This window comes from Vipera ursinii (genome assembly GCF_947247035.1).
Source record: "Vipera ursinii genome assembly, chromosome: 4".
NCBI classification, from domain to species: domain Eukaryota; kingdom Metazoa; phylum Chordata; class Lepidosauria; order Squamata; family Viperidae; genus Vipera; species Vipera ursinii.
The window spans coordinates 34,589,570-34,609,712 of NC_139514.1; the positions used below are offsets into that span (position 1 = coordinate 34,589,570).

The window sequence follows — 20,143 nt, forward strand, 5'->3', positions numbered from 1 at the left end:
CCTAATTAAGAGTACAGTGTTATTTGGGCAACAATGAACCAGTGTGGTTTTTTTAAAAAATAAAAAGACAATAGTACAGTGACTAAATTTTCTTACTTTGTAGATATTGCTGTGATTTCAGAATCATCTGAATGATCTTTCATGAATAGTGTTTCTACTCTGTCATTTTAGTACAAAAGGATTCACATAGCAAGCAATGCAGGCCCTCTGAAGGAAGCCCCTCTTAAAGTAGTGGTCCAAGAAGATATAACTGAGCTGGCCAAATCCAGGAATACCCTGAGACTTAACTGTAAAGGAAAAATGCCCCATTTGTGTATGATATTAAGCCAAGAGTTTACTTAATCTGTCACATCTTTGTTAATGTGTTAGAATTATGTAAAGATATAATAGCCTACAGTAAAGCCTATGATACTATAGATTTTCCTTAATATTATGTAGAAATCTTTCTTCCCACTTTCTGAAGTTTGCTTTTTTACTTCCTTGTTTTTCTGAAGTTTGAGGAGACTTTTGTTTTCCTATCTTCTCAGATTTCTTAGCATTTGTTCTGGTAGTGTTTTTTTAGCTTATATAATTGATCAAATCTGTGCTGTTACTGTTATTTTCACTTGCACAATTCTCCATTAAACTACAGATTGCCTCCTTGGTGCATCCTTCTTCTGGATCTGAAGCATCCCATGACTCTTCTTCCATTTAGATATAATTCTAGAGTTTGCTGACTCCAGAAATGATGATTCTACAATAAAGAGAAGAAACTCACTTGCAACGTCGTAACTAAGGGAAGTGCTAGACCCTGGCAATCCGTCTGTGATAATTTTACAGAATTTTTCTTCCTTTGGGGAAAAATACACCAATAATTTGTTCATTATAAAACAAAATGGTTGGGGGGGAAAATAAAAAAATATTTGGCATAGCATTATTTTCCCTAGTTTGGGTGAAACAAAAATCTTACTACACTGACACATTCAATAAGAGACAATTAGATGTGCAGGAGTATCAAAATGTCCCAGATATGGCACATGATACTATGCTATAGCAGACTGTCTTTTGAATAAAAATTGTCATCTGGGGTGGTAAACAGCAAAAGGATGGAGCTAGTTCATCTTTCTGTCAGTTGTTTTGTGATGGACCATCCCCACCATGGCAGTCATTTTGTGGATGTGCTCTCCACAGAAAATTTCAAAATTTCAAATATGTCCCTGGCTAAAAATATCACCTGTCCCTGACATAAATGGAGATCCCATCAGTTCTTCTGCCATACAATATCAAAATGTTTCCCTAAGTACGTGGTGTGGAATATAGAAGGATGCTGATGAATGAGAGTAAACCTGATTGCCTTAATTTGGTTCTGTTTATAGAAATACAGTAATGCAAACCATGGGGAGAAGAAGCTCCTGTAAAGTATTACTTCCCATTTCAAAATCTAATAGTGATGAAGATCATTGGATGTTCTTATATTGTTTAATGTGAAGGATACTATGATGAGAAAAGTGCTGAATTTATACATAAAAGGGAGGCCTTTTTCTATAGTGGCACCCAAATTTTGGAATGCCAAGATTGGTGCATTATTTTCAATGCCATGTTAAAATGTTTCCATTTGCAATCACATTTTAAGAATTTGAAAATGAAAATAAATGTATAATCAATCATTATTGATTTTAGATGCTTTGGAATATAAACTTTTAACGGTGATTATGTCCGTATTTCATTTTATAGCTAGTTTTGTAGTTTTCATCTGCACTGCTATGGGATAACTTGAAGGACACAAAGACAAATTGCAATACAAAATAATCGCATGAACATTCTCTAAACTTGAAGAATACTAAAATAATACTTTTTGATTCCTTGAAAGCTGAGACCAGTCAATAATTAAGTTTGGTACAATACTGTTTTTGAAGTAAATCCTGACATAGTTCCTTTTGTAGCCTCAAGCACCTCCTCAGAGTAGGTGGTTTCATTGCTGCTCTTACAAAAAGATTTGTCTATTCCCAAAATGAATGTTTTTTTTAAAAAACAAAACAAAACACCACACAGACATTTGATGAGAAGGAACTCCTAAATTTTCCAATTTAATATTGTTAATAGATGAATTAAAAACGGAATCAGCCAAACAGAAAAGGGGAACAGTAACATGAAGGTCCTGGACACAGCATAGCAAAGTTATATAGGCTATTACACAAATAAGTTACCGCATCCTTAGCGATTGATGGTTTATTTTTATGTCCATTTGCTTTTGTAACTCTGCATTAAAAGCTGTTGTAAAAGATTTCTATTTACTGTTTTAGGGTGTTTTTAAAATAATTAATGCATGAGAAAATATTGTATTATAAAGATCTGCATTAAAATGCTCGATCTGACAAGCATCAAATTAAATAAATTTATTCCTTTCATAACTCCACATTGGACATATAATTAAAACCAATTTTAAAAAATAAGGAAGTTTTATAACATGAGTTGAAAAATTAATATACATGGCATTAGAAAGCTTTCAATGACTTAAAACACACAACAGCATTCTCCTCATGACGTGGCAAACAGGATATCATAGTTTACATTTGGAATAATTCATTTTCATGAACTCTGTCTTGATGCCCATAACGACAAGGAAATTACTTTTTATGCATGATTTGAAATAAATTCAGACAGGTAATGTTATACAATTTTTTTACAATAGTACTGAATTATTTTAGTCGTAAACAAGGAATTAATCATCACACTTCTATGTATTTTAATGACTTTGGATAAAAAAATATGGACTTTTATTTATGCCAACTTTCACGAAGTTTTTGTTTTAATTGCTAGACTGAATAGTTAATCCAGATAAGGTAGGAGATACATGGAATAGTAGGAGATACAATAGTTTTAGCTATCTAGGTTTTTTATACCCTGCCATCTTTTTCTTCTTCCATTTGTACTACAATGATGAAAGGAGGAATGTTGAATATATATTAGGAAAAATATCCAACTAAATTAAAATAAAACAAACACTATACCCTTTTGGTATGAAACACAATTTATTGATAAGGGGGGAAAGTAGCAATAGTCTGTTCTGAAAACTTATAAGGAAATAGAGCAAATTTCCACTAAACATTAAAACAAATAGGAGTAGATTCAGCATAGTGATCTGAGTTTACATAAGGGAGGTAACTGAAAATTAAATACAGGTAGTATTTGACTTACAACCATAATTGAACTGAGAAATTTATTAAATGAGCTTTGCCCCATCTTATGACTTTTCTTGCCTGTTATTAAGTGAATCACTGCAGTTGTTAATAACACGGTTGTTAAGTGAATCTGGCTTCCCCACTGACTGCTTGTCAAAAGGTTACAAGAGGTGATCATAGTGACCCTGGGAAATTGCATCTGTCATAAATGTGAACCAGTTGTCAAAGCAGCCGGACATAAATCACGTGACCATGGGGATGCTGCCATGGTCATAAGTGTGACAAATGGTCTTAAGTCACTCTTTGCAGTGCCATGGTAACTTTGAATGGTCACTAAACAAACTGTTGTAAGTCAAGGATTACTGTACTTGGTAAAATAGAATGTTTATTTAAATAAAGCAGTTGCTTTTGCAATGAATTTATGGTAGGTGAATTCTCAGTGAGAGGGAGACAGAGGGCCAGAAAAAGCCTTTTTATGCACTGTCGTAGAATGAATGTATCACAGAATACTTTAAAGTGCATGAAGACTAGAGAGACACAGCTCCCCGAATCCTCTTGCATAGTGTTTACAAAATCACATAAATCATAATATGAGTTAATGAATTTGCAGTCTCATCTGGAATGCTTGGCAACCTGCAGTAAAAATGAGAACACTACATATTTCAAACCATACGTTTGCATGACCACAGGCTATAAAAAAATGGGGGAGGGGGGAAAAGGATGATTTATCAAAACTGCTGTAGGTTGATTCCTAGCTTTATGAATATTAAAGGACTACTGTACATTTAACAGTATAGAAGTTGGGACTTATGCAACTAATATTCAGCTTGGCCCTTGCATTTAAAAGTATTTTAAAGAAGAGGAAAAGAGAAAAAGATACGTGGACTACAATACTGATCAGCAAAAAACACAAAGAATTACAATATATACAGCAGATTTACTAACAGCAAGTGGGTCAATGGGACTTTTGTGACCATCTGAATTTGTTGAAAATCAACTTTCTATTTAGGAATAAAAACTAATTTCTATTTTTTTTAAAAAAGAATGTTATACTAAGAATATTTGCTCACTTAAGACCACATCCACTTATATTTATACTATATAGGCATAAATAAAGCTTATACAAATTGTTCCTTTTAATATATTTCTTTGTGTATTTTATCATAAAAATGTCAAAATACAGTCATGCAAAAAGTAAGTACACCCTATTTATTATTTTTACTTTTTCAACATATTTCCATATGCATACAGTATATTTCATTTTCACTTCAACAATATTGATAAAGGGGATATCTTACAACAAATATCAGACCTCATTTACATTTTATGGTTCAATGCATAAGTTAAATAAATATAAATTCAAATTTTACAAGTGGAGAAAGTAAGAGCACCCTTACTTTTAATACTACCTCAAATATTTAAAGCTAAAAATGGCAAATGATTAGAAAATAATTGGAGGACTGAGAAGAACCTCTCGTATTTAAATCCCAGAGATTCAGTTTGATTTGCTCTTTGTTGCTGAAGTATATGGTATCATCACACTTATAAGGCATTCATAAAGAAGTGTTACATACTGACATTATATGGACAAACTCCCGGTCCCGAGAACAACCAGGGAATCCCTATGCGCGCAGCCGATGACAGATGACAGCTGTCAAAAGGCTGCCGGAAGAAACCGCGCACGTGCACAGGCCGGCAGCAGCCTCTGACAGTGACAGCTGTCAAAAGGCTGTGCAGGCGCAGAGCCGGCCAGCTGACAGCCGAGCTATCAGAATGCAGGTTCCTGGAACGCGCCTCCCCTCAGCCGATAAGCCAGCCAGCTGCGGATTCCCCGGTGAAGCCGTGCAAGCGCAATCGCCCGGGAGCTGTCAAAGCTACCTGCAGGCTATTGGTCGCCGCCCTCGAGGCAGGAGAATATGGTTTCCCGATTCATTGTTACTGTTGACAGTTCGCTATAAAAGGACGCGTTTCTCCGCTTGTCAGCCGTTCGGAGCTGAAACAAATAAAACATTTGGAACCCAGCCTGCCGTCTCTCTGGTCATTGTCTGAGACAACTCAAGAAGGTTATAGATGCTAATGTGTCTGGAAAGGGATTTTTAGAAGATCACCAAACAATTAGACATCAATGATTTTACTGTTTAGTATATAAGTGGAACAGCTTTAAATAACTGCCAACGTACCTAGACCAGGCTGTTCCCACAAATTCAGCCTGACAGCATAATTCAAGATGCTGAAAGAAGTTTCTAAGAACCCCAGAATTTCATTGTATGTGTGCTGGACCAGTATATAGTCATCTGGTCCATTATATAGCTAGCTTGAGAATTAAGAACTGTGTTAGAGCATTTAGCATTTAAGGGGTTAAATGTTGTCTCCTTAAGAGATGGCCTCTGGAAAATGTAGTCTAGTTGTTGGTCAGTTTTATGTCTTATCTAGTCATTCGGAGGGGCTTCAAAGTTTATTACAGGATGTTCTGGCTACGTGCCAAGGTTGTAAAAGCCTTTGTTTAATCAAGCCTCATACATGCTACGACTGAGAGCCGCAACCATGCCTAATTGCGATGGGTAAAGGTTCCCCTGCACATGCGTGCTAGTCGTTTCCAATTCTAGGGGCCGGTGCTCATCTCCGTTTCAAAGCCAAAGAGCCAGCGCTTGTCCGAGGACATCTCCGTGGTCATGTGGCCGGCATGACTAAAGGCGCACAGAACACTGTTACCTTCCCACCGTAGTGGCCCCTATTTTTCTACTTGCATTTTTACGTGCTTTCGAACTGCTAGGTTGGCAGAAGCTGGGACGAGTAACAGGCACTCACTCTGCTACGTGACACTCGGGATTCGACCCGCCAAACTGCCGATCTTCTGATCGACAAGCTCAGCATCCTAACCCACCGCGTCCCTTGCGATGGGGTAGTTATTCCTTTTTACCTCCGTGAATGGACAAATATGAGCATGAACAGATGTGTCTACAACAAATGTAAGTCTCTGCTTAGAATTCCTGATCAATAAATATTTTTTTAAAACCATTCCATGGAGTTTATCGTATCTGGATTGGGGCTATAACGCATCTCAGTCTACGATCCAGAATAGTATGACATACAGGCACCTCTTGGCACTATTGATGTCGAAGTACAACAGTGTACTATTATTTATTTATTTAATTAATTAATTTGTTTGCTGCTCATCTTACCATGAGATTATTCTGGGTGGCTTACAAGGTTAAAAGAATAAAACTATACAAAACATGTATATAACAAAGAATAAAATAGTATAAAAATACAAATTATCAATTATATTTAAAAGAAACTGAGGAAGGTAGTAGGATGGGGTGGAATCTTTTGTTAATCTATCAACCACCTCCAGTATGACTTTCTCCCATTGAAGCCCCAGGACCTGGGCAGCTCATCATCACAGAATCCACTATGAATTCTTCATTGTAAGAGAAGGTGTTTGAAAATAATGTGAAAATAATCTTGCAGAAGACTGAAACTCAGGAAGAAGAAAGAAAAAAAGAAGAAAAAGGAAAAAAAGGAAAGAATGAATCCTGGAATGGCCAAGTCAAAGTCCAGATCTAAATCCCATTGAGATGATATAGATTATAGAATGATTTGAAATGGGTTGTGCATGCAACATTGCACAAATGAAAAAAATCTGCTAAAAAAGGGGAGGAAATTCCTCCCAGGCAATGTCAGACACTAGTAAATGATTGAAAAAAATGCCAGCTTGAGGTTGTTTCTGTCAAAGGGTCACTACCACAGATGTACTTTACCTTTTTCATAGAAGAAAACGGTGTATCTATTAATTTTTTGGTGAAATAAATGATTGCAAGTCATTTTTTTTCTTTAAGTTCATTTAAGTCACCGTTATATATTATTTAAATTAAGAAATTATATATATATATATATATATATATATATATATATATATATATATATATCCATATATATCTTAGAGAAAACTTTACATGGGGTGTACTTACTTTTTTCACATGACAGTATAGATTGGGAATGCAGTTGTTTTTAGAGAACAGTGAATAAAAATTCAAGAAAGAAAATCATACAATCTATCATGCAGTACAAATATTGGTATAAGTGGTCCCCTAGAAATCTGTTCTGTGACCTTGAGATACTTCAAACATCCCAGTGCTGTCTTAGCTAAACTTTTTTCCCCCTAAAGTGGGGCTGGAGTTCACCAATTTTTAAGGTGTGGGCAAGAGCATAAGCAAATAAATAAATAACTACATTGTGCTGGAAGGAAATGAGAACCTTTGAGCAATCTCCCAGTTCAGACTTTCAGCACTGCACTTTTTCTAAAATATAAGGATGTGCCGAGGATTGCTATTCCATATAAGCAGTTGTGATACCAGAACTGAAAGCAAAACAAAAACAAACTAACAAACAAAAACTCTGGCCCAGAGGTGATGACAGCCAATGTATCAAGATTGTGATGTCCAAAAGTAGTCCCTCGTGATGTTTGGTCTCTATGAAAAACAGCATTTTCAAGATCCTCTGAGAAGTGCAGCACTAAAGAGAAAGTGGACCAAGAGCATCATGGTTTTTGCTCTCATCCATCTGTAAAGAAGGGAAGGGGGGGGGAGAACCTCACGTGCATACACTTACTTCTCTTTTAAAATTACTACAGCTGCTGCAACTATAAAGTTACATCAGGTGAGTCATTACAGCACTTTTCCAAACATGCAAAACAACTAATTTCCTGATTTTATTTCTCTTTGAGTAGTGCATCTTCAAGGCCACGGTGTATCAACAAAAGTCTCTCTCCACTTGTTTCCATGTCCATAATTGGATTCAATTACCTCATATCCAGTGCTGGAAAATAAAAAACAAATCCTTATTTAAAATATGAGCTTTCTTCTTTTCTTTCGTTTTACAACTACACTGAACATCTTGCTCATGAATTACTTTTATATTTCCAGAATGAAAGGAAAGGTGAAAAGACAACTATAACATCATCATTTCATAGGAATGTAAAAATTGCACAAAAGTTTCACAATTATTTTCAGTTTCCCCAGCATTTATTTAAATACATTTTTCATGTGTGACAGATAAAAACCTACTGGATCATCTTGAATGATAAAAGAAAGAAAGAATCTTTGTTTACATTTAGGGAAGGGTTTTGCATCTGATGATTAGTCATGAGATTCCTTTTTCTATCAGATTAAATGTCTGTCATTTTCCAGGGACAGCATTCAGCAACCTCAATAGATTATTATACGAATTTAAAACACAATGTGTATATACGCTATTGCATGACTCTTTAGACTCACCAAATGTATTTAAATTAACTATAAAATTCAATAAGGATTGTGTTACCAAGTTTGAGTAAATACATTTATTTTTTGACTGAATCTAAAATAAAAATTTGCATATGGAACAAACTGATGAAACTGTCGTCATTATCCCACTGATTAACTACTTGACTGCATAAGACCTAATTACTTACTAGTTAGGCCGTAGTGAAAGATTAATTAATCTCAATCCCCATGTAATGGCTTTAGTATAAAATAAAAATCAATGAAATCTGAAGTAAGTAGCAAGTCAGAATGGAATGCTGCACACACAATATGAACATTTGTTCAATTATTTTTCCTTTCAGATGATTGATGGCAAATATGGCATTCTCTGCTATTACTAAGCCACTAAAGAAAAATACATTTTACAGACTGCATGCCTGAGTCACTGCAGTTTCATAGCTATAAATTAGTGAAATGGATCTATGTTACACAGATCTTACATACATAAAAAAAAGTCCTTTTAATTTATATATCTTTGTTTTTTGTCTGCATATTTTCATAGTACACTGGTTTGTCTCACAAACACGACTGTTTATGTTATTGGATGTAATAATCAAAATGGCAGAGTATACCAAGTAGAACCCACAACTCACATGTTAAAATGTAAAAGGCTCCTATTCCATATACAACCACTCAGCCAGGCTCTTTACCCTATGATATGTCTTTCACCTCTTTACCAGTCATTATATACATTCAACACTCATGATTATGTGTTGGAAATACCTGTTCTCCCAAACCCTATAAGTTATCAGACTTCCTCAAAAGTTGAGTAAGTCTACTGACATTTCCCCCTTTAAATATAGGCCTTGAAAGGAATAATATTCAGAGTTACCTTGTTCTAACAATAAATAACGTTATTTGCTGTACACAGTGTTTCTCAACCTTTGCAACTTTAATAAGACCAGACACCTTAAAGTTGTTAAAGTTGAGAAACATTGCTATAAGACAACATGTCAAACTCGCAACTTCATGTGACGTTGCGCAACGTATCGGGACAGTTTTGCCATTGCCGGCAGTGAGGTGGATGTGGCTTCTGCGTGACGCATTTGGCCCGCAGGCCGGCTGTTTGACACCCCTGCTATAACACGTCAGAGATAATTTCAGGTTTTAAAAATATAATGAAAATATTGCAGAGGAGGGATTATTAGTGTTTTCATTTATACATACAACTGTATTATTATCAATAACTTTGAGGACTATGACAAGAAGTAACAGTCAGCACTGCAACATCTGCTAGCACTAGAGTGCATTTCACACAAATAATTATATAGTTTAAGCTTTGGACAAATTTTTTGCCAAATGCAGAATTTCCCCAGATAGCAGCTTCACAGTTATTCTATTGATTAAAATATACTAAAACTTAGGAAATTGCAAAATCTAAAATCTTTTCAAATCCTTTTGAGGGGAAAACCCAAAATTTTGCACAATTGCACAATTTGGCACTATACTGAGATCTTAGCTATTTTAAAATTATTTTATTTTGGCACCTCTCTGAGGCCACTTATGGTACCCACATGGACCATCAGTGGTTGCTTGACCATGGATAGGAGTAGCATTGTGAATCAAACATTATATCTAATGTGATATGACCTGGGATACTTCAACATGTATCTAAGAATTTATATTAAACATAAGAACATAAATTTTCTCTGCTCCCAATGGCAATAAAAACCCCATCATATTGAACCATTCCCCTCAAATTCCCTATATATTCCACGAACTTGGAAAAAATTCTCTTTACACTAGCTTAGAAACAGACAGAAGCCCTACAGCATTATTTTTATGTGGAGTTGTGAAGTTCAACAGTTTACAGACATTTTGGGAGATAATTATGTTTTGCTTGATATGCCAGAGGGACAGGGATATAATAATAATAAGCAGCTTTCTGGAGCAATTGTGACAAAAGTAACACTGAACAACAAAGATTTTGCTTCCTAAACACTTTTGGGCATATCTAAGATTTTTGGCTGCTAATTGAAAGTAGCCTTACTTTAACCTATCAAGTATTGTTTATAGAAATCTTATCTTTTTGCAATTTCCACATATATATATTAAGTTTACGAATGTTGTTTGCATTTGTGTAATGTTTGTGTAATTCATGCATGTCCAGGCATGCGCTCAGGGCACATTGCACAACATTTCTGGAGCAGGTACAGTTTGGGCATACCTAGGCATACTTAGGCTGGAAAGCAGCTTGCATGCATAGATACTACTCATTTTATTGATATCTGTTTCCATGTATTTTATTTTTTTTGTAATATATTTTATTGATTTTTTTTAAACATAAATCACTTAATAACTGGTGAACAGTGTGTTGTCTGGGTTACATTTGTAAAACAATAACAATTGATTTCTATAATCCATAATCCACATGATAGTTTTAGTTGATTTCCTCTTTTCCCAAAATATCCTCTTTTGCAAACACTGAGTTAATACAATTCTTATTGTTTTGACACATAACAATTAAATATATATTTTTCCCAATATTCCTAAAAATAATAATCACATCAATATAGTATTTCTTTTCTATCCAATCATTCTGGTTGCCTTAACATAGATCTTGTTACAGTCCCACCAAATTCTAGATATTCTTACTGGTTTAAGATTTTTAAGATTTTCTCAAAATAGAAATAGATTAAAGCAGAAAAAAAGAAAGAAAAGCAAGAGTAAAGAAGCATGAAAATAATATATTACTTAAAATACATATCCCTCCTAAGCTAATATGCATTTACTTCCTAAATTTCTTATTCTTTTTAACCATAATTAAAAATACGTCTAATCTTTAAACATTCCATTTAATACATCTAGCTATCTAGTCCTTTAACTCTTATTCAAAACATTTTTTATCCATTATAATTTTCTTAAATTCAATCACATTTAAATATCTAAAACATTTCCTTTACCTAAGTCATTTCAACTTTTTTATATTACTCATATCGAGAACAAAAAAGGGAAAAAAGCATACTATATTATATTTAGAGAATTCATCCCTCTTACAGTGATATATATATTCCAAAACTTTTCTATTTCTTTAATCATATTCAAACAAATGTTTCTTTTTAAGTATTTTCTCTGGTAAGTCCCATCATCTATTTTCTTGATTTCTACTTTGGTCTTATTCCTTTGCCCAGTATCTTTCTTAATCCATGTATTTTGCTGAATCAAAAAGTTTTTCCATATGTTTGTAAATGTTGCTGTAGATATAAAAAGTAAATCAGGTGAAGTGTCTTTGTACGGGGCTTCTGCCTTTCCACGTTTGTTGAAAATCTTTTTCTTTTTCTTTCTCTCCGCTTCTCTTATCATTTCCTTTCTCTCCGATGTTCCTGACATCTCTACAGTCCATTTTATCCAATCTGTTTTCTTGTCTTCAGATTTATTTTGTAGTCTTAAGGGATAAGTTGTTTTTTCCAATTGTGAATTTTTCCCCACTAGGATTAAATCATGTTTCCTTGTTTTGTTAAGTTCCATCTTTAAGTCTCTATTCTCTATTCTCTATTCATTTATTTGTTTTATCTGCTCCTTCTCTGTTGTTTACTGGGAATTTTTCTGTTGTAGAGTTAACTTGAAAATAGATTGATTTATATTTTCAAAGTTGTTTTGGATTTCTTTGTGGTTTAAAGTCATTGTTGTTTGAATTAGTTGCAGTATATCTCCTCCTGTGACGTATTTTTGTTTTCTTGATATGTTCTTTCTACATGTCTCTAATCCATGATAGCCAAGAATTTGAGTTTTCCTCTTCCTTTCTTTTCTCTGTAAATAGCTTTAGAGTCCCAATTAGGTAGATATTTGTAATCCAAATAGTTCAAAAAAGATTTTTTCCCCTGAAATTTATAATTCTCTCTTTGTCTACAGCCCAGATTATTGCCTTTTTTGTCACAGCTGTTCTTTGTTGTTAAAGCTTTGAAGGTCACAGACATAGATTAGCTTTTCCCAGATTTTGCCAAGTCTTATATTAAAGTCATAGCTGTCATAGTCTTCATCTGCCACTAGGTGTCAGCAACTATTTATTTTTCAATTTCCAAAATGAACAATTATCTCTGAAATGAGAGTCTTAACCATTAAAACAATTTTAGATTTATCCAGATTTAAGTTTTAAGTTTATATTTATTTCAAATCCATATATTTTGATCCTCCATAAAAAGATTAATTCGTCGCTTCCGTTAGTATAAGGGTGGGGCAGAAATTCCCCTCCTTCCCTTTTGGAGGTATTTTGCTTCTTGGGGACCTTTTCCAGGAACTTAAATGTAAAATAGAAAAGAGACGATCAAATTCCTCACCCAGTTTCAAGCATGCTGTTCACAGTTGTGCTGGTTAGTACTTTTGGACTTCGGTTGCAATTAGCCTGGGCTGGTCAATGCAACAATGGCCATCCTTGCTCCTGTCAGGTTAGAAGGCTTTCCCCAAGTCAAATGGAATGGCCACCATCATTCCAGAATCACTGAAGCACCCTTTTTTCTTCATTGCCTCTCCAGGACGACTTAGACCCTTTTAGGGTCCCCTGGCAAAGTGAAATTAGCTGCAGGGGTGCAAAGAATCCACAAGCCTGCAACTGGTCACTATCGTGCAAAACTGTAAGTCCTGTTTCCATGTATTTTATGTGATTGTTTTAAGGAAATGGAGAAACTATGCAGTGTAATTTACATAACAAGTAAGCCAGTTATAGGCTTGCTATAGGACAACTGGTGATAGCAGAAATGTCTCACTCATGTTGGAATAATTGTGGTATGTTTTACATTTGTGGCAAGTACAGCTGAAGCCTCAAAGAAACACCACAACTGGACTTGTTAAGGAAGCATATGAACTGTGCTCTGGTTATGAGATTGGTGAGCGAGACAAGAGGGTTCCTCACATTTGTTGTGCAAGATCTGCTGTTCATCTTAGACCTTGACTCAGACAAACCTGGAAATCAATGTCATTTGCTATCCCATTGATTTAGTGAGAACAGAATGATCACATGAAAGACTGTTTCTTCTGTCTGATTAACGTCACTGGCTCCTCTGCTAAAAATAAGAAATAAATTAAATACCCCAATCTGCCTTTAGCCATAAGACCAGTGCTACATGATAACAATCTCTGAGTACTGAAGCCATCACAGAAATGAAGCTTAGACGAAATAGACAAAGATGCTGCAATGCACCAGCCAGGAAGGAACAATGACAACGATCTGGATTTTGAAGTGTGTTTGTCTGGTGAGCCTCATCTCATACACAATCAAAATTAAATGATTAAAAGCAGGACTAGTGGGTTCAAAACCACTAGAATGGTGTTTGTTATCACCAGTACAAAGCTTTCTGTCTTTCAAAGCTGCCAGGATTATTTAACAAGTTTATTTGCACTGGCTGACATCTTTGTTTTTTGTACTGACATGATGACTTGTTCAGTTTGGGTTGTGAGCATGACCCACTAGAATGGCATCTCTTTATTGATTCATCAGTGTTAAGCCTCAAAGTTGTCTTGTTACACAATGACAATGTACATCATTCAATTCCTACTGGCTATGCTGCACACATGAAAGAAACATATGAAAACAAGGAACTGTTGTTGAAGCATATCCAGTACACCAAGTGCAACTGGAATATCTGTGGATATCTAAAAGTATTCTCTCTGCTGCTTGCAATGCAGCTTGGATATACTAAGTACTGTTGTTACATATGCAAATAGGACAGCTGTGCAAAAGAATCACATTACATGAAAAAGAAATGGCCACTCCAAAAGAATTTGGTTCCAGGCCAGAAAAATGTGATACATGAACCACTTGTTAACTCAATAAAGATATTTTTGCCTCCCCTTCACATAAAACTTGGAATAAAGAAAAAAAGTGACAGCAATGAAGAAGGAAGGTGAAGGTTTTCATTATATGAAACAGATGTTTCCAAGAATAATTGATGGCTAAGAAAAGCCTTTTTGTTGGTCAAAATGTGCTGCTCATCTTAGACCTTGAAGTTTGAAGATCTGCTAGTGGGAGAGATGAAATCACCTGGGAAGCATTCAAGGATGTTGTTGAGAATTTTCTTGGCAACTGCAAAGCACCAAACTATATTTAGCAGGTTGACGAGTTTCTTACAGCATACAAGGAATTCATCCATGCTGGCTGACTATTGTTGGACACTGCAGTGAAATGCATCAGACACTGCATACAAGTGAAAATCAGCAACAATACACTTTTAGGCTGTTGAACTCAGGGAGTTTGTTGGAAACATTATGCAATTAAATAAATTATAGTCAATAAAAGTTAGTTTAATATTTCTCAGGATTCCTACATGATTTTGAAATCATATTTGTGTTCAGTCTGAAGGGGTCTATCATAATTATCAAAAGATTTTCAGGAAGCAAACCCTTTGAAAAAATTGTCCAGTGTAATATGTGCCAGTATTCTGAAAAATAAGAAAAGTAATGGTTTGCTGTATATTGCTGTTGCACATTAGAAAAGAAACAAGGCCTATGGTTGTGAAATATAGGAGCATAAGTTATAATGTAAAGTTCATGTCTTATTGGGATACGCCTATAATACTAAAATCATGTATTCCAACTTCTATTTTAGAAATATGTAGAACAAAAGAATATCTATGTCACATTGACAAAAATGCATCCAAAACACAGACAATGGCTACTCACCATCATCATTCTAACATCACTCCTTTTGCATCTTTTGAAAAAGCAAGCAGAGTTAGTAGTTAGTCAAGCAAGAACAGAATAGTTCAAGCATGCCATAGTTCCATGTAACATGAAAGAAATGAAAGCACCATTAAAAAAAATACCTCTCGATAATCCAAAAACAATTAACATTCCTCTTGATTTTATATCAGCACAAGTGCTTCCAAATCAACTGGATCAAATAAGAAATTGGAGATCCAATAGCAAGACAAAAAAAAAAGTATAATCATAAAAAAGCATAATCCCAGAAATTCATGCACTGCATGCAAAAGGCAAGATTTAAGAAGAAATCTCCCTTCACATTAAGAGACGGATTCTTTTGACCAAGCAACTTATATGATCACTATCCCATTTATCCTAAAAAAATACCATCCAGCAGACATACCAAAAACTACTGCACTGCAAAGCATTTAGTAGCACTTGAAATGACCAGAAGATCACCAGTGATTTGATACCATGATTCATGTTACATTATCTTGCATACATATCTATTTCTAAGTGGCACCAATGGTTATTCTCTGATGTCAATCAAAACACTGATATCAAATCTTCCAAACTAGACAAAATTACCACCTACCATTAAGTGATTCTTCAACAGCTTTCTGCAAAATATTTAAAATATATAAAGCTTTCAAGCCTAGTTTGGAGGTCCAACATTAAACAACTCTAATTGATACATACAATAAATAGTGATTCTATAAAAGAAATAAAAGAGGCAGCAAAACATTATAAAAATTAGTGACAGGTTTGGTTATTTCCAGGCTATAAACAATGATGACATGTCTGTTTCAGAAGTTCTTCAGTGGCAATAGCTTCTCTTTACAATTTAGCAGTAATGCAGAAAACACTAGAAAGAACAAGTAACTGTATTCAGCAAGATTGCGTCTGCAATGACATCTGTGGAATACATTTCATTTAACTGGCAGCAAACTACAAATCACAAAAACAAACTGAAGAACCAAACCAATGCTCCTTTCAAACATATCATCAAAACTTTAACAAAGATAGTATTGGCTATATTTTTGTCAAAATATTGAAGTACAACAGCATTGCTGCTTTAATGGTGGCAGCTCTTTTTCCTAAAGTATAGTTAAGGAAAGGGATGTGATAACCTCATCAGGAATATACAACGTATGTAATTGTAAAATACCAATATGCACCCCTTTTCTTTCTATTTCAATTAATTTCAATAAGTTAATTAATTTTTTTTAAAAAAAAGATATCACTAAAATGGCCAAAAAAAACCTGTACGGTAAAAATCTTGTGAATGCTTTATTTAACCACATTCGTTTTGGCCAGGCACTATTTAAACTGGACTAAACTTTGTCTGTGTATATTGTGTGTGATTTTGGCTTAGGCACAAAGCATAAATCTCAGTGCCTAATTTCTATTTGTGTATTTTTTTTTCAGCCTGAATCAGTCCACTGGACTGTTTGTTCATCTAGTCCAGTAAAAGTAGTCTAAGGCTGAGAGAGAATGACTGGCCCAAAATAACTCCGTTGGTTTGTCTGCCTAAGGCAGGGGTAGGCAACCTTGGCTTTTTTATGACTCGTGGACTTCAACTCCCAGAATTCCTGAGCCAGCCATAAAAGAGCCAAGGTTGCCTACCCCTGGGCTAAGGGAAGGCTAGAACCTGGGTCTCCCCAGTCTAACACATTCACCACTGCACCACCCTGGCTCTCAGACAGATAGTAGGTTATATTAGTATATTGACAGATGAGACATGCATAGACACACATGCTTTACACAGAGAGAGAAAAACAGAGTCTTTACCAGTTAAATATTGTATTTAACTGTTTCTCTTTTTTTAATTATTGAATTATACAGATAATTTAAGAACTTTCCAGAAAAAGGGCACACAACAGAATAAGCTATAAATCATTTAAGAAAATAATACAACTGGTTAGCCTAGTCAGGATGCCAACAAAACCTGTATTAAAAGGATTTGTATGACAGATTTTTTTTTCATGCACTGTTAGAAAACTAGTAACAATAGACTAGAAATCTAGTTTAGGAATTATTTCAAACTTAATGAATCTAAGCATAAAGATTTGGCTAATGCCATTGCAGACCTAATACCATGGTATGGTTAAAGCAAGCCAGAAAAGACGGACTCACAAATAGGACATGGACAGGTGTAAGAAATGTGTCACCCAATTTTTCCTCTGCTATTTTAAAGTTAACTGCTCCACTATGTCCAAGTACAAAACCTGTGCACTGTACATTACGAACCTGCTTTAAGGAAAAGGGCTAGAAAATTCATTTCCTGCCAGACTAATAAAGAAAGCAAGCCAAAGAGTGGTTGAAGTATGATAACTGAATTGCAAGTAGTCCTGGACTTACAACCGTAATGGAATCTGTCCATTACATTTGTAAGTTGTGAAGCTGTAAACCCATGTGACCAACCCAACTTTGCAATTTTTTTTGTGGTGCTCTTAAAGAGGATTCTGTTGTCGCAAATCAACTGCCATGGTTGTTAAGCAAACATCACAGTTGTTAAGCAAACCAACGATTTGTTACAGGTTGGTTTTGGTGGAAACCAGAAGTAAATGCTGTTTGTCATGCAAAACACAGTTTATATGACTGCAGATGCTGCAACTGGCTATAAATACAGGCTGGTTGTACAGTCAGTGGTGGGATTTACCCGGTTCGCACCAGTTCAGGAGAACTGGTAGCCAAATTTACCTGAATTTGGAGAACTGGCTAGCTTCCAGAAGTCCAGTCTAGGCTTCAGAGGCCTAGAGGAGGCCTCCCAAGGCTAGAACGGCCCACTGGAAGTGCATGATGCCACTTCTGGAAGTCCGTTCTAGGCATTAGAGGCCCAGGCCTGCATAAAATAAGCGAACCGATTGTTCAGGTATTTGAATCCCACCACTGTGTACAGTGCCTGACGTGGTCACATGTTCATGGGGGAGGGTGGCGGCCATCAGAACTTTGGAGTCATAAATATCCAAGGAAGTCCACTGTAACTTCAAATGATTATTAAATGACCGATCATAAGTCGAGGACTACCTGTATTAAAAGGATTTGTATTACAGCTTATTTTTTCAGGTACTGTTGGGAAACTAGTAACAATAAATTCAAGTAGCACACCGAGTTACAGAAAAGGCCTAGATGTCAAACACTAACACCCTATCTGTATTTTATTAGACACAGACTTACAACGTTCACAAGTTCAACCAACTTCCATGCATATCAAAGGAAAAGGAGCACAATAAAGGCAGCATAGATGAAAGACAGTAGAGATGGCATCAGTAATCGTCTCAGGCAGCAGGTACTCTCGTGAAATTTTGCATCGTAATTAATTAATGAATTAATTTCTATAGCCACCCATCTCAATGTCTCCGGATTCCAAATCTTGCGATTTCTTGATGTCTCATTAAGAACCAAAAATGTTGTAATATTTCAGATGTATTTGTTTGTTTCTGGATGGCCAGTTTAGCAAACCCTCTGAGAGCTCCTGGCTGTCCATGGATTTGCATCACCCATCACTATTGTACAGTCATGCTTCTCCTATAAATCATCTTTCTAGGAACAATTTTTCAATAAAGCAGAATATACGCATTTGAAGTTGTAGTTCCTAAAGATCTTATAGTACAGAGAAGCAAGAAGCAAAGCTTGGGAAAACTATGCACATGCACACAATTATTTTCTAAACACTTCATAGTATGATACTGGCTTTCTTCAATCATCCAAGAATTTATAGGGGGACACATAAGACAATAATTCACATATAACATATTTGCATTTCCTGTACCAGTTATCCAAAACTTAGCAAAATAGCTATCTTAAAAATGCAAATACTGTATTCATCCATATCAACATAGCAGTGAAACTTTGAAATCTGATCAAGAATTAAATTATAAAGCAGAGACACACAGCAAAAGAAAAAAGCACAGGGAGTTAACACAGTAATTGATTTAATTTGTTAAATTTTATTTTAGTCAGGTGCACATGTAACTAAGCTTTTATTTTATCCCACTTCTTTATATTAGTTTAGCTACTTTTTTGATTGTGGCCACTGACATGCCACTCAAAACTGGCCTCCAGTTAGGCTGGGAAGGAGTGAGGGATTACAGTATGCAACACTCTTAGACAATATACATTCTATTCTTTAATAACTAATTCTTTAATAACTATTCTTTAATAACTAAAGCTATTCTTTAATAACTAAGCATGAACAAGTCAACTGCCATTTCAGGGTTCAAACTCTAAATTAATTAGCATGACTGTATTTTTCCAACATTTTTGGATTTTGTTTTTTAAACGGTATTTCCTCCATAAATGGTATTTTAGTTTTTTTTATAGCTTTAATATAAAGAGAGAAGGGAAAAATGATAAGAGAATGTATAATGACACACAGAGGAAAAAAGGTGAAAGAAACCAACACAAATGAGTCTACTGGAGTTGTATAGCTTATAGATTCGAATAAAATTGAATGAACTAATGCATGAAAATGTAATTAATATATTACATTCAGACAATAATTTTAAATACCTCGTCACATCTTCACCATATGGAATAATATAATAATACCAATCATCCATTGACAGAGCATCCTGATTCCAGTGGATAACTGATCAAGCTGCAAGTCATGTTTGCATTTTGCAGTTTCAATATGAAACACGGTAAGAAAAGATATTGCCAGAAAGACTTCTTACAGAGTAGAATGAAAAATGTGGAAACCCAGGTTTAATGAGTTCCAAGAGAACTGATACTGACTTGATGGCGCATAATCAATAAAGATCTTTGAAGAAAGTATACTGTAGATAGCCTGTTGGTGACAACACACATTCTTGCCATGTTTTCTGTGGTTTTTACTTGCTACCAACCTGCAATTATGAAAGCTCAGCATCTCATTACAAATTCCCTGAGCCATGTAGACACCCCAAATACATTAATGGTAAGCTTACCCTTGGAGGTTGATGATCTTTCAAGTTGGAACCTAGGTTAAAAATATAATACACATTTTCTGATTAGATAACTAAAGCACAAATATCTAATCACTTTGCATGGGTGATTTCA

The 20,143-nt window shown here is 35.1% G+C and overlaps 1 protein-coding gene across 8 annotated transcripts in view; it reads right to left on the reverse strand.

Annotated features, from left to right (window-relative positions):
* Nucleotides 1-2,360: 2,360 nt before the first annotated feature.
* The window catches only part of CD47 (CD47 molecule), an 82,886-nt gene continuing 65,103 nt past the window's right edge, over nt 2,361-20,143 (reverse strand). For 4 of the 8 annotated variants that reach the window (XR_014492359.1, XR_014492360.1, XR_014492361.1 and 1 more), the window contains 2 exons: nt 20,032-20,063; nt 2,361-7,979 (listed from right to left, as the gene is read on the reverse strand). Coding sequence is in view for 5 of the 8 variants with exons in the window: in XM_083361386.1 (XP_083217512.1) it covers nt 7,968-7,979; nt 20,032-20,063 (44 nt within the window). In the remaining 3 variants the exon portion in view is untranslated. Of the gene's footprint in view, nt 7,980-14,609; nt 14,839-15,079; nt 15,111-15,695; nt 15,721-20,031; nt 20,064-20,143 lie in introns of those variants that run through there. The other 4 variants (XM_083361385.1, XM_083361383.1, XM_083361384.1 and 1 more) reach the window with 2 other exon arrangements.